Genomic DNA, 21,794 nt, shown 5'->3' with positions numbered 1-21,794 from the left:
CATTCATTTATTTTTATTTTTTTTTATCTATGTATTTATTTATTTATTTATTGTTTTCGTTTGTCGATACCATGGCCAATGGCTGTCTTTTTTGTCGATATAGTGTAGTTTAGCATATTTTATTACTATGGCGTATGCTTCACTATATATCAGACAATTTTTGAGAAGTTCATATTCTTATCAATTTAATCCAAGTTCGTGGATATAATAACTATTTTGTTCCACTGAAATTAACTAATCGGTATGTTGACATCGTTAACAGTATTCCTTTTGTACATAAAATAGCGTACGTTCCGTATGAATAATTCTTTAATATGATTATAATCGTCAACCATACAGAGTACATGACATTCGTGACTGTTACACGCAGAGTAGCCTCCCATGGAACGAAATCTTTACTCAGTGACCTTAACATTTAAAGATCACGTGCGATAATCAACCAATCACCTTTCTTGTTAATACCGCCATCTTTTTCCATTCTGGAAAGTCGCATGGTCTTGGATGAAACGGCAGAAGGATCTTAATAAGCGATTATATCACTCTATCTCAGACATCAAATCAACATGTCTGAGGAGGGTGGTGGCAAGATCAGAAACAAGAAAGTATCGAATCCACCAAAACCTTACGAACGGCGGAAAGTAAGTGTTTAGTTTGCGACGGAGGTGAAATTTCAGATACCCGTTTCCTTCATATCAGAAACGAAAATCCCTTTCATTCTAGTCCAGTATCTTTATAAAAAGCTTGTTTTGATGTTTGTCAGTTCGTAATTGTTTATGTTAAATGTGCTTCTTTATTGAATGATAAATCAACTTATCTGCATTGAATTCATTACATGTTTAGTAACGTCAGCAGTAGTCTCTGCAGGAAATCAAAAAAAAAATGTACATATTGTACCGAAATCGGTAGACCTACTGTGCTTTTTCAAGTTTTCAAACTGAAACTTGTATACACAGTTAAACTAATTTCTAAACTAACAATCAAATCAATGCAATATACAAGAATCTAAACACTGAAATAAACTGAAGTGATTGAAAGATACTGGTCAGAACTAAGCCTAACGTCGAATTTGCCTATATTATCATAGTTCAATATTACTCCAATAATATTAGAGGTTTACACGACAGGAAACTTTTGACAGGCTGTCATGTAACCTCTAATCACCACCGCACATAAAACCTGTTGCTGTGACCCACCTAATTAAAGTCGTTTAAAAGTTATCTTTACTCACATTTCATATGATCTTACCTACCTTATTCTATTTATCTATCATAAATACACAAAGTCACACAACGTGTGTCCATATCTATATCAAAGATCAGTGATTATTAGCCTCTTTTGTCGTTTAAGCGTGGGTCCCATTTGTATATACCGCCATACTTGTTTTGATTGTGACCTCTCGAGGTTATTTCCGGTTTATCCAAATATGGAGTTGAAATATACGAAACAAACGAAACGCTGTGAAAATGTTACGCTACGTTTTCCGTTTTATTTGGATTCCGTATTTTATAATAACCGGAACAGCAAAGTTGTTTTAGTGACCCAATATTTAACACAGTAGGTTGCAAGTGAATTATTGTGGATATAGTTATATTTAAGAGGTGTCCATCAACAGTTTGTGCATAAATGGATTGATACTTCATCAACAAGTAAGCGTACACATATTTGTTAACATGAATTATCGTTTTAGATGATTTATGACACTTATTCATCGCGCCCTAGAATCAGGGCGCTGGCAGCTACAAGAAAAACACGTTGAGGGGATATGAGGTCGCAATATCCACCAATGTAATCAGGTGGAATAAGACCTCATATACGTATAGGAGTAAGTTCAATATGAGTCGCGCACCACAGGCCCAGTGTCACTGTATGTATGCCTGTATTGGGGCTGGACTCACTGGATTTAATTGTTTTGATATATTTTCGCTGACACAGGTGTTCAATCTTGTGTTGGACAGATTGCTAGACTGCAGGCTACGTATACATTACAAATTACAGACATGATTTCCCATATTTTGTACAACCTCGGATTACACTGTTGTGTTTTACAGAATAACATGTAGGTTTTCAAATTCAGTAGAAAATCACTATTATTTTTATATTATAACCATTTTGAAAAAAATTGGCTCAGATTAAAGGGCCGTGGGGTTGTACTGAAGGGGGAAAGTCAAAGCATAGTGACCCCAGAGATAACCACTGTGGTGATATACCTTTGTATGTCCAATAGGGGAATCAAACACTGGTCGCCTTGGTGAAGACAATTGTATTACCACGGCAGTTGTATTACTACTCGACCACCATGTAGATTGTGCTAAATCAAACAGAAAAAGTCAAGCGAAAGTAAAGTTGTGATTAATATGTGCTTAACTACATGGTATCAACATGTAGGTAGCAATTAATTTAGTGATATAAAAAAAAAAAACCGATGTGATGCTTCTTGTCAGCAATAATATAGCTTTAATCAGATGGAACAGGTTATATTACAGTACACCTAAACTGCATTTGATAGTGTCTCAATGTAACACGTTACAGTTCTAATGATGTGTTTATATAGGTTACCAGTAGCAGGCCATCCACTGACCCGAGACCTCTGGTCAATGACACAGTCAATGACACAGCAAAATTAAATTTGACGCTTGATTTTGCATGATTCAATCTTACACTTCAAATTTTTACTCACACTACTGATGTATAAGTCATATGTGTTGTCCAATATACAGACTCGACAAAGGGTATATTAGCTTTGGTCATTGACACTAATTGACCCCTAGGGAAACATTCAATTGAACTAATATTTCTGAGCATGCATATATTTTATTTAATTAATTTAAAAACTGGTGTAATTATATCGGTATACATTTAAAAACGATTCATCGTTGTCGATCAAGCTTTTGTGCATTTTAGAGCTGAGAGTCACATACTTTTGAGATTTTAATCCTACTGTATGCCCTGCCAGTAGGTTTGTTGTAAGTGTATCATGTTCAGGAAGAGATCTGTTGAAAGTGTAGAGAAAGAAATCAGCACAAATTATTATCGAACAAGAGAACTTGCGAGTTAGTTGGCAGTAAACTTCACCATCATCTTTCTTTCATTTGCTCGGATTTTGCCAGAACTATTCAAGTATCTAGATTACACTGCAGACAGAATACTCATTAATGAAGTGTGAAGTGATGCTTTTTAAATGAAATAGATATGTTAATTTCTTATATACCTGATATTTTATTTTCAGTCATTCCTAGGAAAAGTTACAGACACTGTCAAAGAATTGATATCTCCATCTTGGCTATCTGACTTGGTGAATAGTGTGAAAAAGCCAAGTCCACAAAAAGAAGATGAACAGCCAATTCCTCCTGCCCAGGAGCCACAATATATGGTGAGATTTCTGTACTTGTTGTAAATCACATTGTTTTCATATAACATAATGTTATCTGATATCATAATGTTTGACAATTGTGATGTCATTAAATATTTACTATAGATTTGGGATTTCCTCGCCAGTTTAGAAAAAAAGAGAGAAATTGAATTTGAAATGTTCATCAATACCTATAAATACTTAGTAAAGATATCTAAGTTTTTGATTGGTTGATTTCTTGTTTACATCTTATATTTGCTGTAATTTAATAGATTTTAATTTTCCTCCCCAGAGCTCTCTGCAGTCTCACCAACAGCGCAATAGACTTCAGTCCAGAGACAGTTCTCCGGGCTCTCCCCCAAAGTTTGTACCATTGACAAGAAATGGTCTCGCCAACCTTTCCCCCAGGTCTTCTTTACCTTTGGTACCTTCTTTGCCACCCCAGCAGCCCCAGCAACACCAACAGCGATCACAACCACCTTTGACTTTCTGTGCCCAAAGGAGTGATATTGGGGATGTCTCGAGGAAAAGCCAAGTACAACCCAACACTTTCTTACAAGGTAGAGAAAATTTCTAGTCAAGACCAGAAAATTATCTGAACATGGAATTATTTTAAAGTTTTGAACAGGAATATTGAAGTTAAAAATATTAGTGAATATAAATATGTGATTGTCAATGCTGATAATTTCCAGTTTGATATTTGTGTTTACCAGATTCCAAATCATTTGATGGGAACAGAAACTTCCTAAGTAACTGCACAGCTGGTAGGGGTCGGTTGGACAGTGATGGATCAGCAGGGCCAAGTGATGCTACAGCTAGACCAGGACCAAGCAACCCAGAGGCTAACCCAGCAGACACTTCATCTGCTTGTAATCATAACGAGAGTATTGATAGTGATGAGCAGGAAGATGCCCTACCACCATCAGTAAATCGTAAGTTGTTTGTTATTTTCCTTCAAAGTATTTCCTTACCTATGTCATAGATCCAGATTTTGTTAAATCTGCCTGTTCAGCTGAATTCTGTTAGACTATGTACAAACTTTTACTCATTGATGGACTAGGACAGACATTGACAATCATTTGCACTTAAAAATTATACTGTATACAGAGTTATTGGGGCTTTTTTCAATGATTTGGGATATAGCTTTTTTGTCTGATTTGGGGATGAAAACTAGTGAATTTGAAAGGATATCTTCAGGAGTAAACTGCCAATTTGGGGATTTTGTCTTAAATATAAAATAATTTTGATTGAGAATGGGGACCATTATCAACCCCTAAAAAAATCCTCAGACAAAGCCTTAAAGATTAAATATCAAACCCCCATTATGAAGGTATTTTTGTCTAAAATAGCAAAAGCATTTCAAGTTTTAAATTGAAAATTTGAATATATCACAGATACACTAACAGTGATCAATTGTGTTGGATAGAGCATTTGTGTAGACTGATAAATGTAACCTTTAATCAGGTCTAGGAAAATATGATTCTATGAAGGAGGAGTAATGACCAGAAAACAAATTGTTTGTTTTAGGTTTGAATAAATCGACAACTTGGACTGAAGGTTTCACTGCCAGGAAACCAAGATCAGCAAGTCAGAACAAGCCTGGATTTGACATATCTTTATTTGGAGCACCTCTTCATGTATGTTTTCTCATTTCTGAACTTTCTGAATTAATATTTTTATCAGAAAAAATGTAAAAAGAATGTTAATATTTAGAGAAGCATTCTTGAATGAAACAATAATGATGCTATGAAATTCAGGTTAAATCTGCCTCATAATTTTTTTCTTATGATTTTTCGGAGTGTTGAACAAAAGTGATAATATTTCAAGTATAATTATAAATTTAGTTCATTTCGGCAATATTCAGCAAGATTTCTGGACAAATAAAAAATAATCTCCAAATCTCATCCCTGAATTATTTCCCGATAAATGCCATTCTACAGTCCATTGGTCCTGCATTTTGATACCAGTTGTTTCTTTTACATACAGAGTAATTCACTCTTGGGAGATAGTTCTCACGAGTCTTCATTTTACCCTGGTAAGACAACATATGGAGGAGCGTCAGCACAAAGAAAGACCAGGCTCAATGTTACAGGACCATATCAGGTAACATTAGTTTCTGGCTTACCTCGTCAGAAAACAAACCAGGGATTTTTCACTACTGTTTATGGGTAGTTTCCCCTCAGGATTTTGTTGCAGTTTTCCCCTCAGATTTCTATTAAGATTCAATTAAATATTGCATTTCCCTCATTTTTAGGCAATAATATCCCAAAATTCTCCAGATTTACTTTCCTAATTAACAATTTGCTGTTTTAACTTGAATGATGTGTTTATAAGGTAAAAATAAACCTATAACTTGGTGATTTTTCAAATTTCCTCTTTTCAAAACTGATTTTCCCCTTTAATCCGAAAAGTGTACTTTCCTCTAAATTCAAGATTGATCCCTGCTTGTTTCAGTCTTTCCATGACTTTTCCATACAAGTTGAAATTATTCAACATGGTAAAAAATTCTGTATTTGCACATTTGCTTGTATGTTGTATATTACATGTATTATCCAGTATTGTAAGCTGTTTCTTTATTCCAGATGTCTTTCCCAGTGCGTCAGAAAATGAAGGTGAAGCCACTTAATACATCTAGAAGTGCTGCAACCAGTTCTACTGCTCAGAAGATCCTGGAAACACTTGAAAAGATGTCTACTCCATTGTCTGTGAGTATTTTGATAGCTTACACATTTGTTATCGAAGATTAGTCCAAAAGACATGCTACATTTGTATACATGTCTGACAGCATGAAAAGTATAGTTGTATATTTTGTATTGCCTGAAAATGTGAAATATAACACTCGGTGTTGGTTGTCTTCTGGTACAACATATGAACAAAGTTTCCACCTAACAATTTCTGTTTCTATGCACTAATCATACATAAACTTCATAGATCTACAGTGCTTTCCTACTGATGGTGATAGTTTAGGATGACTCTTTAGGTTGAAAGTCAATACATATTACAGGCATCACATTGACTTGTTAGTATTGTTGGGTTATCTACCTTGTATTGGAAAAATATTTGCAGAGCAGGTAACTTTTATAATTGTGTTGGAATTCGGTTTCAGGAAGCCAAGAAAATACCTACTGATGACACAGTATTGCGTTTGAATTCTTCATTCAATGTAAGTATTCTCTTGAAGCAATAAAGTTTGAGGAATCAATTTTGTTGTTTTAATTTTAATTTTCGAAGCAAATTTAAGAATGACAAAGTGATAATTTGTTAAGAGATAATTTATTATTTCTTGGTTTCAGCCTACAAGTTACAAACCAGCACGCCATAGTATAGGCTCCTACCTTAACACACGACGTGAACTGCAGGTGAGGAATTTGACTACGTGGCAATCATTCAAATGCACCTTTTTCTGATCGATGCATTTTCAAATATTATCTAGGTTAAGAAATAATGATATATCTATGCATTATATGTTAGGCATGGCTCCTGTTAACCTATACTGACTTCTTGCAGGTCTATATATTGATATTTCAAACTTGAAGGACATTTAATTTTGAATGTCCGACATTAAACTCCTTCCTGTTCATAATATAGTCCTATAAAAGGATAGCTCAGGTGTAGTAATTATTTGTGATGGTTAGTCTGCTTCATTTATAGTATTCATTGTAAGAACTGTCATTACAATTTTATTTGTCAAGTTATAATTTTGAGACTTTGTTTCAGAAGTCTCAAAGTGGCCCGCCAACAGGTAAGGTGAGCACACCTGCACCAGTCTCCATCAGTCGTAACTATCAGCGAGTCACAGTTCCTCAGGCACAGCCAGGCAAGGTAAGATATGTATCAACTACACATACAGATATTTGATATTTTGTGTAATTCTTGAAAGGATATATAATTCTTGATAACTTTTACCTTGATAATTATATTTTCTTCATAAGGAATGTAAGAGAAACTTTTATCTTGATAATTATATTTTCTTTATAAGGAATTTAAGAGGAGAAAAAATAGATAAATGGATCGTTCATGTGTAGTTAATGTCACAAACTTTGTTTCTTTTCAGAGTTTTCTAAATGAAAAAGCTCCCCCATCAACAAGGTAAGTGATTTCTTTGTTATGACAGAATATTACCATAATTTACCAGTATCCAATGCAAAAATCTGAGAGGGTGGGGGGATACAGAAACTGACACGAAAGTTGCATCTATACATTTTCAGTCTTTTTCTGTTATGAAAACATAAACAGGGTGAATTAACGAACTTGTGAATTATTGCAGTCAAAAGACCCCACAGGAACCAGAGAAGACAACAAGCACAACATCAGGGGGAGGGAAACTAAAGAGTAAAAAGTTCCAACAGCACTTTCCAGGCCGTAAATTAGTTGCGGAAGATGACGAGGAGGTAAAGTCTCAAACATTCATTAGTACTGTTGGGTTCGATGCCGGCTTTCTTCAAGATATGTGATTACTTATAGTGTTCCGGTGTGTTACCAGTGATTTTTCAGCCTATATAAATAGGGTCGGGTACCGATCCCATTCCCAATGAGATTTCATTTAAAAAAATCCCAATTGTCCCGCCGAAATTCCCAAATAATTACCGATTTCAATTCCGGATATTTTGACCTGGTCACTGTTTTTGCCATTAGTATGCAAGTAATGTGCAAACGCTTGGGTGATCACGAATCGCCATAAAATGGCGGCCTCACATAATGGCAAGTACTACGCAAAGAAAATACGATTATCCGACAGCAAGGGCTCCAAAACCCTGACTGAACTATTTAAACCCAAAACACCAACACAGACGGCATTATCAGAACCCATAGTACATGCCAGTCCACTTCCGATTGTCGGGACAAAGCCTGCTACGTCGGTATCTCCGCCACCTTCAGTCGCAGAGCCGGACACCGACTGTCCAGTTAACATAGGTCTACTTAAAGGAAAACCAAAATCAGATCGACGCCTTTTGATTAGAATAAATTTTGAGGGACCAGAACACTTGTCTGCAGAGGACCTCGGGTCTCTGATCCTCTTGTTCAAAAACAAAAAAGACAGACAAATACCCTTGTGAACACTGTCACAACAAAATAGAAAAAATAAAACCAAAGTGATCTACATTTAATTGTTTGTTTATTGTTTTAATGTATATAATAATTTATTTGTAATTCAAATTTACAATTTTTCCCAAAAATATCATTTTCCGCGTTAGATTTTCCCAATTTCCAGGAAAGTTATTTTTTTTTCCAAAATAGGCTGAAAAATCACTGGTTACTGTGCTTGTGCCGTGTCTTGTAATATATTTTGGCCGTAAGGCTGTTGATAAAATTGGTTGCTTTTAACCTGAAAATAACCTACCGTAAATATTCGGGTATAGTGCGCACTCGTGTATAGTGCGCAGGTACGTTTTTGAGGTTCATTTTTTTTTTTTAAATTAAAAAATGGACAATATTTTTTTCAATATTCAACTGCGCGGTAGATGAATTCTAAAGCATAAGATAATAGAAATTTGTAACTTCTGAAAGCTTATTTACCACATTTAATTGGAATCACCAGTCAGATTTGACACATTGGATTGACAGGTTGTTTACATTATACCGCGACAGGCCTAGTCAGCTTGCAAATTGGAGCGGTCCCATCTACGCTGTTGTACATGCTCAAGTGAGATCTTATGTGTACGGAATGTGTGGCTTACGATCGACTTAGATAAATCCACGTAATTGCTGATAAATACACAATTTCAAGGAATTAAACATCAAAATAACTATTCATTTCTTTGATTATTTGTTAACTATTACTTTCTTAATGCTGTATATATGCTATATATATAAAAGTATTAAATCATAATCCTGCTGTGGAAGGAAACGATCACAAATCTCAAACAGCTTGTACTTGCGTATAGTGCGCAGTGGTCTTTTTCACTTGTCAATTTTTGAAAAAAAAGTGTGCACTATACGCGAATATTTACGGTAGTTATGGTATTAATCAGTTTATTAAAGATAAATCATATTACAAAGTTTAGCTTTACCATAAATTTCTAATTTACATTCATATAGCTCTGAGCTTATTTTCCCATCCCATATGAAACATTTACAAATGTTTCAAGTATTTAGAGTATTGAATAAAACATAAAGCTAATTAACACTTAATTATAAGATTAGAATTATTTTATTCTCCCTTGTTATTAGAGAGCAGAAATGTTATTTCCACATGTTAATGTACTACTTATATGTTCTTTATGAATAATTTGTGACAAAATTTATATTACCAGGTGGAAATACCAAATTTACGTACAGATTTCACACTGCCTGTGATTGGTACCCCTCAATTTGCTTTTGGGATATCACAACCTACCAAGCCTGTAGAGAAGACGGCAGAAAAGCCAAATGCAGAGTTTAAATTTTCAACACCCATACAGAAGACTCCTACAAAGCAATCGGACCAGGTCCCACCCACAAAAACAGTAAGATATTAGCCTTATTAGAATTATAACCCAGGAAAATTGTATTGCATAGATTTTGACATTTTGAAAAACAACAAATACAAACAGATCTTTTGACAAAATGTACCCATAGAGTAAAGTTATATTCTGGATGTGCACATACCATATACACAATGTACTTTGAAAACTAGCTGTGAAAATACCATAAAAAAACAACTTGGTGATTAAACAGGTCACTTGTGTGTTTCTTATGCAGGACTTCACCTTTAGTTCTCCCCTGAGTATGGAAAGTGAGAATGGTGTGAAACCTAAATCTGTCACATTTGACATTGAGTCTGTGAAGGACAAAGAGCCTCCAGCTGCCTTCTCCTCGCCTGCCTTCAAATTTGGAAGTCCTTCAGGCCTACAGGCCAAGTCTCCTTCAAACCTCGGAGCATCACCAGTCCTCCCCAGATCTTCAGGTACAATCCAATATAAAGTATTTATTGGTTTGGTATTGTTTAACATCCTATCAACAGCTTATGTCATTTTAGAGCCACATTAATCGTCACTAAAGATGGGATAGTGACACTTAGGATTTTATAATAATCATTCAATAGGTAAAAGTGCTAATTTTCTAATGAGTGTTTATGAATGAATAATATTTACAAGATTATTTTGCATTTAGAATATATAATTTTGTTTGGAGTAAATAATAGATCTTTACTAATCATTTCTTCTTCCATATTTGCAGAGAATTGTTTTGAACTTATGTGGTAAATGTAATGGGAGGGGGGATGTGAAAATCGGTATTCATTCTGATAGTTACTACAACTGAAGTTTTTCATACAGGAGGGCTGGCACCTGCCTCGGAACTGAAGACCGGTAGTGTGATGGATGTCCTCGGTAAGTCAGGTGAGAAGGGCTTCAGTTACAACACTGGATCTAGTTCCTCCTCCAAAAACATTAAGGAAACAACAAGCATGGGTGGCTTCAAACCTGCATCAGAGTTAAAACAAGGCAGTGTGATGGATGTCTTAGGTGGAGGGAGCTCCAAAACAAGTTCATCGTTTGGTAGCAGCTTTGAACCTGCGAAACAACTTAAAAAAGGCAGTGTTATGGATGTTCTTGGCAAGAGTAAGTGAGCACAGAAAAATACTATACACTCCACAGTAAACAATGTATCTTCGATTTCTGGTTTTACAGATTTTTTTCCCAAATCAAATAAAACTTTTGACATTTTCAGTGGAAATAGGATGATGTCAAATCACTTTTTGTCTGCAGTTAAGGAAAGTGAATTGATAATGGAGTGTTGTATTGTAGGTTCACAGGAAGAGAACAAGCCCAGCCTGTCGGAGATGTTCAAGGCCCCAGAGGGCAGCTGGGAGTGTGACATATGTTGTATCAACAATAAATCTGACGTGACAAAGTGTGCAGCTTGTGGAGCAAAGAAACCAGGCGGCTCAGGTGACTGGTCATACTAGTTATAAATATATGAGAAGTATGTCTAAACTGCTTAGGGAACAGAAAAGTTATTCAGTTGTATAAATGTTCTGACATGTGATTCTAATATGAGAATTATACATGCTGCGACATTGCATAAACGTAAAAGGTGACCAAATTTGGGATCTTGTCTTTTCTAGTTCTGAACAACTTTCTTCTTACTTATGTCTCCCTTAATGCTGCTGTAGTCACTCCTGTGAAGAAGGTTCTGAGTTCTCTCCCCTTGGCCACAACATACCAGAGTCTATAAAAATAGTTGTTGCTATTCCTGCTTAACGCTCAGAACTTTGGGACTGGCCAGTTATCGGTGTAATGTGACTTGGTGAGGTGTCTGCTGGATGTCTTCAGCAATATCACAAGGAGACAAACACGGCACATCTCAGCCTCCAAAACACATACACACGCATCTTTCACACAGGGGAAGCCATTCTTAAATGACTGTAGCTGTTGATTTTTGCCATGCATAGAATTTTTTTCATTTGAGTGACATTTTATTAAAATATTCTGGTCTTTCCCCCTTGCTGAGCAGGATCATGCCTTATTTCAGTAAAGTTTTCCTACAGAAACTACAGTATTCTAAGATTTAATGTGGTATTTTGTGTCTAGGTAATGCCCCGGCACCCTTGAGCCAGCCAAGTCTGTCCTCCATGTTTAAAGTGGCAGAAGGATCTTGGACTTGTGACACCTGTATGATACAGAATAAATCTGAGGACACAAAGTGTGCCGCTTGTCAAACAAAGAAACCCGGAGCTGCAGGTAAGATCTTAACTTTGATTTAATTTGATGTATCAATTCACAAGGAAATTTCTATATAAAGTAAATTTGAAGAGACTTAAAGATACTTATATCTACACATTGTAATATATACAAACATTACAACCAAAATTAAGTTGTTTAGTTGAGTGAATACCCTCCTGTGTGAGTTGTCTTTTCAGGCTTACCCCAGGCCTCCTTGGCAGTCCATACAACTTTGCTGGGGAAATAGAAGATTTTGAACTGATTTAGATAAAATTGCACTATAAGTATAGGTTTTAAACAAATTAACATTTTGCAGCATATATGCTTAGGGCTTTTCCAGTAAAACATCTACCCCACCCTTGGACTCCAGGTTTGGTTAAGGGATACCATTTATAGAATTTATTTGATAAATTACATAGAAGAAATATGACGGCAATCCAGCCATGGATAGAAGTGATTTATTGTGGAATCCTGGGGTCAGGTAGATATTTTGATGGAATAGCCCTTATATTCTCTAAAACTAAAGGGAGTACAATTAATAGTATCTTGTTTTTCAGGTGCTGCTAATTCTCAAGCAAAGGAAAGTTTAGCTGCCAAGTTTAAGAAACCCACAGGAGATTGGGATTGTGATACCTGTCTAGTTCCCAATGGTGCAGCGGCTACCAAATGTATAGCTTGTGAAACCCCTAGGCCTGGACTTCAACCTTCCAGTAAGTGTTGTATGACCCATAGGCATTAAGTTTAACCTTCCACTAAGTGTTGTATGACCCATAGGCATTAGGTTTAACCCTCCAGTAAGTGTTGTATGACTCATAGGCATTAGGTTTAACCTTCCAGTAAGTGTTGTATGACCCATAGGCGTTAAGTTTAACCTTCCACTAAGTGTTGTATGACCCATAGGCGTTAGGTTTAACCTTCCAGTAAGTGTTGTATGACCCATTAGGTTTAACCCTCCAGTAGTGTTGTATGACCCATAGGCGTTAAGTTTAACCTTCCACTAAGTGTTGTATGACCCATAGGCGTTAGGTTTAACCTTCCAGTAAGTGTTGTATGACCCATAGGCGTTAAGTTTAACCTTCCAGTAAGTGTTGTATGACCCATAGCCATTAGGTTTAACCTTCCAGTAAGTGTTGTATGACCCATAGCCATTAGGTTTAACCTTCCAGTAAGTGTTGTATGACCCATTAGGTTTAACCCTCCAGTAGTGTTGTATGACCCATAGGCATTAGGTTTAACCCTCCAGTAAGTGTTGTATGACTCATAGGCATTAGGTTTAACCTTCCAGTAAGTGTTGTATGACCCATAGGCGTTAAGTTTAACCTTCCATTAAGTGTTGTATGACCCATAGGCGTTAGGTTTAACCTTCCAGTAAGTGTTGTATGACCCATAGGCGTTAGGTTTAACCTTCCAGTAAGTGTTGTATGACCCATAGGCGTTAGGTTTAACCCTCCAGTAAGTGTTGTATGACCCATAGGCGTTAGGTTTAACCCTCCAGTAAGTTAAGACCACTAGACCTTCGGTTCAACCCCTCAAGTAGGTTGTGCAATACCCCTAGATCTTAGCTTCAACTCCCAGGTATTATAAGTCCCCTACTGGTGTTTCTTCTCTGTCCGTCTTGTATGTAATGGCCAAGTCTGTTGGTGCTCTAGCAGTTTCATTTCTTGAGAGAATTTTATCAAGCCTCACACAGTGATAAAGGACCATATCTCGGACAAGTTGAAGTTTCAGGGATTTTGGATCAAGGTCACCGTTCTATTTTTAGGTAGCAATACCCAGATGCTTTTTTTGTATGACCCCTATTCCTTAACTTCTACTTCAAGTTACTATTTGTGCAAGACCCCTGGGCTGTGCTTCGGCCTTTCATGAAGTGTACTTTTGACCCATTTTCGTATATTTGTTGAATAATTAGCATGATGATGGGGCTAATATCGCATTTTGTTTCAGGTTCGAGTGGATTAAAATTTGGTGGTGTACCTGTGAACAACCTAACAAGTAGTGTTAGTAAAGGTGGTTTTATATTTGGTACTGCAAGCAAAGACTCATCAACGGACAATAAATCTGTGAGCTCATCTGGAGCAGTGCAAATATCATTTGGAATACCAGTCATTTCTAGTAGTAATTCCACCTCGGAACCATCCAAAAGCTCAACCGATGTGACAGGGGGTTTTAAATTTGGAACTGGAGAAATTTCTGTAGGCAGTTCAAGTGGAGGGGGCTTTAAGTTTGGTACAGCATCTAGTGCACCAAGTGTTACTCCAACAACTGGCTTCAAAATTGGACCCTTAGCTACTCCTAAAAGTGATACAGTAACGGGTGGTTTTCAAATGCCCTCTGTGAAATCTTCACCTGTCGGTGACTTAAGTCAGAATAAAACGGAGAGTTCTAGTACATTTAAATCTCTATTTGGTGTGGACAAATCTGAAATAACATCGGGTCCAAAGACAGATTCTACCTCAGGAAAAGTGTCCAATGGAAGTTTATCGATGCCTGTCGCCAGTTCTACGGCTGGTGGTTTTCAGTTTGGAGCTCCTGCGAAGCCTGCTACCTTCAGTGCTGGTATGTCACATTTATATTAGAATCTAGTGTCCCAACTCAGTGAAATGAGAAAAACATAATTGATTGTCAATTACAGACAAATTTACAATGTAATTTCCTTCAAACATTTTGACTTGATGCTTATTATTACCAGATCTTACCTCTGGTGTGGAGGTTATCCTAGAATGTGGGACATAAATCATTATACTGCCTGTTAGTGTAATAATCAGGGATATCATAGGAGTGTCAGTGATAATATGGATTAAAACTTCATTATATCATGATTGAAATATTCGCTGTGTATAAACTTTTGTTTTCTTGGTTGCCATGGAACCATGAATATAAAATTATTGCATTGGCTAACTGTTAACCATGAAAGTTTGTACCCACAAATGATGAAAGCTCCAAATCAAGAAAGAAAGTAAACATGAACATTTCATACATTAGTTCAATCATATGTCGCCAGCCTTTTAGCCAAGGGATTTATCAGATTATTTAACAAGTTTGATAAACTCAATATTACAATGATATTGGTGTAGGATTCTGGTTATCACATAACTTGTATTCATGAGCATTAGAAATAAGTGAAAACTCTCTCCAATTAAAGATGTAATACAATTCGACATTATGTCATATTTTTTGGTCAATATTGATATTTGTTTACCTTTATGAAGTTTCAACTTAGCACCATATAGCAGATGGATAAGCTGCGACATCACACGACTTAAATACTACTGGCTAGAGTGTAAATTACCAAAATATGGGCTTTCTGGACAGAAATTTGTTGTAGATCATGGAAAATACTTCCATTATAAATTTTAAAAAAAACATTGCCACTATTTTCATTAATGTTTACAGGACCCGATTTCACAATGGCTAAATCATCTGAGGAGACGCCCAAACCTTCCCCCTTATTTAATGTACAATCATCTGCCAGCACTGCTCCAGCACAATCTTTAAAAAGGAGCCACAATGAAGGTAATAAACATTAAAGATTATACTTATATTAGTGGAACCTGTCTATATCAACCTATTAACATATTAGTTGCTTCGGAATGAAAATGGCACATGTCACTGACATTGTATATTGCATCGATAGTGCTAAATTTTATACTTATAGAAACATGGCCGGCATAATCATTTACTGTCGTTCAATGAATCTAGGGCTATTCCAGTAAAATATCACCCCAACAGGAACTAAATAATGATGTAACAAGATGTATTAACTCCATAAAATTTCTGGAGTCCTCTCGTATATATTCAACTAATCTAACCCACGGTTATGCTGTTTAAATTTCTTTTGAGGTGTTCAGATCATGATATATTGAATTATATTAAATTCTGACTACTGTTGTAGAGAATGGCCCAAGTGATGCCAAGAGGACACCATTTATGTTTAATTCTGGGACGACGTCGGAGCCAGCAAAGTCACTTGGAAACAACATTGTATTCGGCTCACCAGCCTCGACACCAGCTCTTACAACCAAACCTTCAATATTCCAGGCCCCCACTGCCCCTACCTGTAAGTATTGCTAAGAAATTCAGTTGACTATTTAGTATTATATCACCATTGCCAGTTAAATGTATTTATGTATCCGGCTTTTATTTCATGGAATTTTAAGATGAAATTATGTTTCATTTAAATTGCATGCTTGGGGTGACATTTATGATATTAAATTATAAATTTCAAGTATTTTCAGTTTGAGTTTCTATGATTTCAGCAAGCTTACCTACCGCAGTGTCCACAGCTCCAACAGGAGGATTCAGTTTTGGGATGGGAGGTAACTCTACACCTTCTGGAGGACTTGCCACTTCCAGTTTTGGAGCTACTGCTAAAAACCCATCAGGGTTTAACTTTGGCGTTAACGTTGAAACAAACAAATCAGCTGTGTTCAACTTTGGTGCCGGATCCGGTACAGGTAAGACTTTAGAATACTTCTAAAAGGAAGTGGGACAAAATAAGAAAATGATTGATTCTGGAAACCACACCTGTAAACCGGACAGCAACTTTTTATAAATAGGTACAAACATTCAATATTGATAAATGCTGAGACTACTGTGTGTTACTATATATTCTGCTTGTGAAATATGAGGTTCAACCAGATAATAGAACCAAAAAACATTGACTACCATAGAAATATTCGTTAGGGTTGATGACTACAGAAATTTTTAAAAATTAAGTATTTTTAAGTGTAAAGATGCAAACTGGATTACATTGAATTCATTGATAAAGTAATAAAGTCATCTATTAAATCCAAAACATTTCATTATTAGCAGCTGCAACCACAACTCCAGTATTTGGCTCAAGCACAAACACAGACGCTAAAACCACTGCTCCATCAATGCCATTTGCATTTACTGCTCAACCCTCGACTCAAGCCAGTCAGGGACTTCCAACTCCTTTTGGGTCTGCCCAAGAGACCACACCTGCATTTGCTGCCAACACGTCTGGATTTGGTTCTGGAGGTAATGTGTTTGGTAGTACCAACAGTACTCCGTCATTTGGAGCCAGTGGAGCTGTGCCTCCTTCTGGGTTCGGTGCAGCTGGTACTGGGTTCAACACTACATCAGCTGGAAACACTCCAGCCTTCGGAGCAGCCACCACCACTACCAACGCTGCGCCCACAGGTAAGGGAGCGGAAATATTATTAGGTAGAATTAATTTAGAAATGTTTTCCAAAGTCAGGATACTTAAAACATTCATAGTTAATATTGATGTATTTGATTTGCATGAGAAGAGCTTTGTATAAAAAATATCCAGATCTTTATCTGTCAACTCGGCTCGCCTCTACCAAGCGAACCCTCCATAAATTGATCAAATGTTCATGTTTCGTGCATGGGCCGTCCTTAAATGACCATAGCTGTTCCAAACCAGACAAATGGTTTTGAGAAGCTCACAAATATTCAATGTAAACTTGGATTATAAATTAAAAAAAAAAAAATTTGTTTGAAATATTTTCTCATACACTCACATTGATTATGTTCTTTTGAACAGGAAGCTTCAATTTTGGAAATCCACAACAATCATTCAACTTTGGTACACAATCAAGTGCACCTGTAAACAACGGCGTGTTCCAGTTTGGTGCAAAACCAGTAAGTCAGAAAACGTAGTAAAGTAGATAGAACATAGAGAACATAGCAAGATTAAGATGTTGGACAAACAGCACACTAACCGGATTCACTAGTCATAGACTGCATAGATACCATTATTGACAGGGTATTGTTAGCTTTGGTGAAAGTATTACACTTATTTAACTTTGTAAATAAGATATGGTGTTAAAGCTGTTTGATAGCTATGTAAAGCAAATTTATATTAAATGTCTATGAAACAAATTGTTGTGCATCATATATAGTACTTCAAAATTGTTTTTGTTTTACAAAACATCCCGAAATTCTGTGTATTTTTGGTTCAAAATCCAATATGTGAAGAAAATTCAAATTCGGCATTATTTCTGTACAACAGATTTCAAATCATTGAATCCAACAAAGAGTTTGACTGCAATTAGTGTAGCATCAATTTAAATTGTGGAATGTGTTGCTGATCATGAATCTCTGAATATATTCAGAACTTTTGATTATGCAGTTTTACTTCTGAAAAATGTAAAAACTATCAAGACTAAGTCATGCCAGTTTGAGTAGGAACTTGTAGCATAGATGTTTCATGATTTGTTTTTCTTCCACAGAGTGATGGAAATTCTGCCGCTGCTCCACAGGCCAATGCAGGATTTAACTTCAACGCTTCTTCTTCATTCAATTTTGGTCAGAATACCCAGCCAGCCATGCCAGGTGGTACTGCCTCATTTAACATCGGGTAGGTACAACCAATCGTCCTAAAACATCAAATAAGTATTACATTAGGTAGGGTAGGTACAACCAATCATCCTAAAACATCAAATAAGTATTATGGTGGGTAGGGTAGGTACAACCAATCATCCTAAAACATCAAATAAGTATTACGTTGGGTAGGATAGGTACAACCAATCATCCTAAAACATCAAATAAGTATTACGTTGGGTAGGGTAGGTACAACCAATGGTCCTAAAACATCAAATAAGTATTACGTTAGGTAGGGTAGGTACAACCAATCATCCTAAAACATCAAATAAGTATTACGTTGGGTAGGGTAGGTACCAATGGTCCTAAAACATCAAATAAGTATTACGTTAGGTAGGGTAGGTACAACCAATCATCCTAAAACATCAAATAAGTATTACGTTGGGTAGGGTAGGTACAACCAATGGTCCTAAAACATCAAATAAGTATTACGTTGGGTAGGGTAGGTACAAACAATCATCCTAAAACATCAAATAAGTATTACGTTGGGTAGGGTAGGTACAAACAATCATCCTAAAACATCAAATAAGTATTACGTTTGGGTAGGGTAGGTACAAACAATCATCCTAAAACATCAAATAAGTATTAGGTAAGGTAGGGAAGGTACAACCAATGGTCCTAAAACATCAAATAAGTATTACGTTGGGTAGGTTAGGTACAACCAATCATCCTAAAACATCAAATAAGTATTACGTTGGGTAGGTTAGGTACAACCAATGGTCCTAAAACATCAAATAAGTATTACGTTGGGTAGGGTAGGTACAAACAATCATCCTTAAACATCAAATAAGTATTAGGTAAGGTAGGGAAGGTACAACCAATGGTCCTAAAACATCAAATAAGTATTACGTTGGGTAGGTTAGGTACAACCAATCATCCTAAAACATCAAATAAGTATTACGTTGGGTAGGTTAGGTACAACCAATCATCCTAAAACATCAAATAAGTATTACGTTAGGTAGGGTAGGTACAACCAATCATCCTAAAACATCAAATAAGTATTACATTAGGTAGGGTAGTACATTGGGTTTCTTGACCGGTATGTGTTATGTACTACACACATAGAGACAACAGAGAGAAAAACTTGAATTTTGGAATAGATTTTTGCATCATTGCATAGACCAAGTGCATGAATATTGTTCAACTTAAACATTTATTAAAACCTTACTGTTTATGATGGCAGGTATGCTGTATGGTCACGCTTTCACTTGTTATATTTCCAGATCAAGTACTGATTCAGCATCAGGAAGAAAAATAAAGAAAGCTGTACGCAAGATACGACGATGATAAGGCAAACCTAGAGAATTTTAACAGATTATTGACTGGACATTACAGATTTTGTTGTATACAAGAACAGTTTCATGGACTGCTGTGCTTGTGCATATATATAGGTTAAAAAGGTGTGCTTTGAGTCGCTACTGAGGCTTGAGAAGATGAAATGTGTAAAGAATGAGAAGAAATTCTCAGAAACACACTGAACAGTGATGGTCAACTGAGATCAGCTATGTAACGATGCTGAGGTGGAGGACACGAAAACTCGTGAGTTGAGGCAATGAAATAGCTGCTGGGACGGTAACAGTAGATGTAACTTCACAATAATTGTCACGTTTGAGGTGATATTCGAGCGTTACACTGCAAGTACGACTGTCAGGACAGAAATCAATGACTTCAAAATCAGACTTTATAAAGATGCAATTCACTGTTTTCACACATTGGGCATTATAAAGTGCATAATTCTAGTGTAGTCTTTACTGAAGTAGAGCATGTAAATAAGGAAAAGTTGAATTTAGTAGAATATACCAAAGGATGATCAACTCATGAAAATGTTTAAAAATTCATTTTCATGTGTAGTTGAGTGGGGTAGCTGACAAAACTAACCCCTCCCCCTTTTACGGAAACTTCTCTCACCCACCCCCCTAGCTAGTACAGAAACTTTTCTCTCCCAATTAGACATTTCTCAAGCTCATCTTGTGTAGCAAAATTAAAGATTAAAAAAAAAAAAAAAATGGGTGTATGTGAAATGGGTAAAACCCTAAATACTGGACAGATATATCCTGACAAACAGAAATGAATTTATTTCCAGCCTATCCCAAGTTTGAGTGGGTATTGTAAAATCAGTCTTTGTGTTGTGGCATTATAGATAAGTAAAATTCAAAAAGTATATTTGCTCAAAGTACCTTTCTGTGAGCCCTAGTTGTTATCAAATCGTACGTATTGGTTGTCCAGTATGAAACAATTCTCTACATTCCATTTTATTGATAGGTTTTAATAAGGCTACAGAGAAATACTACATTTAAAATGCCTGGAGACAATACATTGCTTCAGATGTTTAAGAGTATCATATAAATTTAGAACACTCAAAAAGACAGCACCAAGCAAATTGACAAAATATTACAAAATACAGCTGATGTATTGATGTTTTCTTAAGTTAGAGGTTGTAAATCATAAAACGCAAACAATGCAAATTGATTGAGCTGCAGTTAGTCAATGCTGCTATATAAATCAAGCTTATATGGTACTTGGCTGCAGTAAGTCAATACTGCTATATAAATCAAGCTTATATGGTACTTGCTCTTGCCATAGACAGCCTGCAGTTTTTACCGGGTTTGGAAGTTACTGAATTTATTTAGGAATTTTTCCAAGGCTAAAGCATTGTGCAAGATAATTTTGATCGAAATGACGAGAGTAAATCTTGTACTTTACAGAGAGAATGACACTATTTATGTTTGCACTTATAATATGTAAATAATGGCTTATGAAATTAACTCTTTTATAATCCAGATTGTATGCTGTTTGGAAACTTTAGAAATGTTATTCATTTCTTTAGTGTCGTTACAGATATGTATTTAGTAAGACATCCATTGTAAAAAAATCTGTACATATTGACTATTGTTGACATTCTACATTTGTGTAGAAATGTATTTACACATGTACGTAGAGTGCTGGACAAATTTTGCAGGTCTTGCTATTTTTATTTGGTGCTAAAAAGGATAATTTCTGGTAATGTACCAGTCGAATTGGATCCAAAGTCTTATTTTGCCAAACCTGCAGATTTTGTTCTAGTGTTGTTGATCTCATATGGTATCACATAGGAGAAAGGTTGGAAAAAAAGATATTAATAGATATTATATAATTACGAAAAATAGAGATTTTGTTCTAGAAGACCTAACATGATTGGTCATTCATGTGGAAACACTATGTGGTACTAGAGGAAATTCATGCATGTACTAGCTTTGTATTGTATTAAAAGTATCGCTTGGATACGTGTGTTGTCACAGTCATACAGACTCTTTAAAACATTTTATACTGGACCCCAAAGTCTTTCGACAAATATGTCAATTATCCTTTTGCAAATAGGTATTTGTTATGTAACAATAACAGTGTAAAAATAATGTAAAAGTAATATTTCTAAGAGTTTAGCCTACCCTGCT

The 21,794-nt window shown here is 35.9% G+C and overlaps 1 protein-coding gene across 2 annotated transcripts; it reads left to right on the top strand.

Moving 5' to 3' along the window:
- The first annotated feature begins 468 nt into the window (after positions 1-468).
- On the top strand, positions 469-20,403 carry LOC117326008 (nuclear pore complex protein Nup153-like). 2 transcript variants are annotated; one of them, XM_033882563.1, is made up of 26 exons: positions 469-638; positions 3,227-3,370; positions 3,642-3,909; positions 4,063-4,281; positions 4,877-4,986; positions 5,336-5,452; positions 5,932-6,054; positions 6,456-6,512; positions 6,643-6,708; positions 7,067-7,171; positions 7,404-7,438; positions 7,617-7,740; positions 9,604-9,795; positions 10,031-10,235; positions 10,606-10,890; positions 11,077-11,220; positions 11,863-12,012; positions 12,552-12,704; positions 13,939-14,550; positions 15,388-15,507; positions 15,887-16,051; positions 16,251-16,448; positions 16,807-17,157; positions 17,525-17,622; positions 18,213-18,340; positions 19,587-20,403. In XM_033882563.1, the coding sequence occupies exons 1-26, from the start codon at positions 564-566 to the stop codon at positions 19,648-19,650; spliced, it is 4,308 nt and encodes a 1,435-aa protein (XP_033738454.1). In that variant the 5' UTR covers positions 469-563; the 3' UTR covers positions 19,651-20,403. The 2 variants fall into 2 exon arrangements, with proteins under 2 accessions (XP_033738454.1, XP_033738453.1); XM_033882562.1 differs by having other exon boundaries at positions 16,804-17,157.
- Positions 20,404-21,794: the final 1,391 nt, after the last annotated feature.

This window comes from Pecten maximus, chromosome 4 (genome assembly GCF_902652985.1).
Source record: "Pecten maximus chromosome 4, xPecMax1.1, whole genome shotgun sequence".
NCBI lineage: Eukaryota > Metazoa > Mollusca > Bivalvia > Pectinida > Pectinidae > Pecten > Pecten maximus.
The sequence above is the reverse complement of the archived record's forward strand: the minus strand, read 5'-3'. Positions and strand labels throughout refer to the sequence as shown.

Coding starts and splice junctions, on each gene's coding strand:
- LOC117326008 (XM_033882562.1), top strand. CDS start 564: ATGTCTGAGGAGGGTGGTGGCAAGATCAGAAACAAGAAAGTATCGAAT. Junction 3,371..3,641: donor CCCAGGAGCCACAATATATG/GTGAGATTTCTG, acceptor TTTCCTCCCCAG/AGCTCTCTGCAGTCTCACCA. Junction 7,172..7,403: donor CTCAGGCACAGCCAGGCAAG/GTAAGATATGTA, acceptor GTTTCTTTTCAG/AGTTTTCTAAATGAAAAAGC.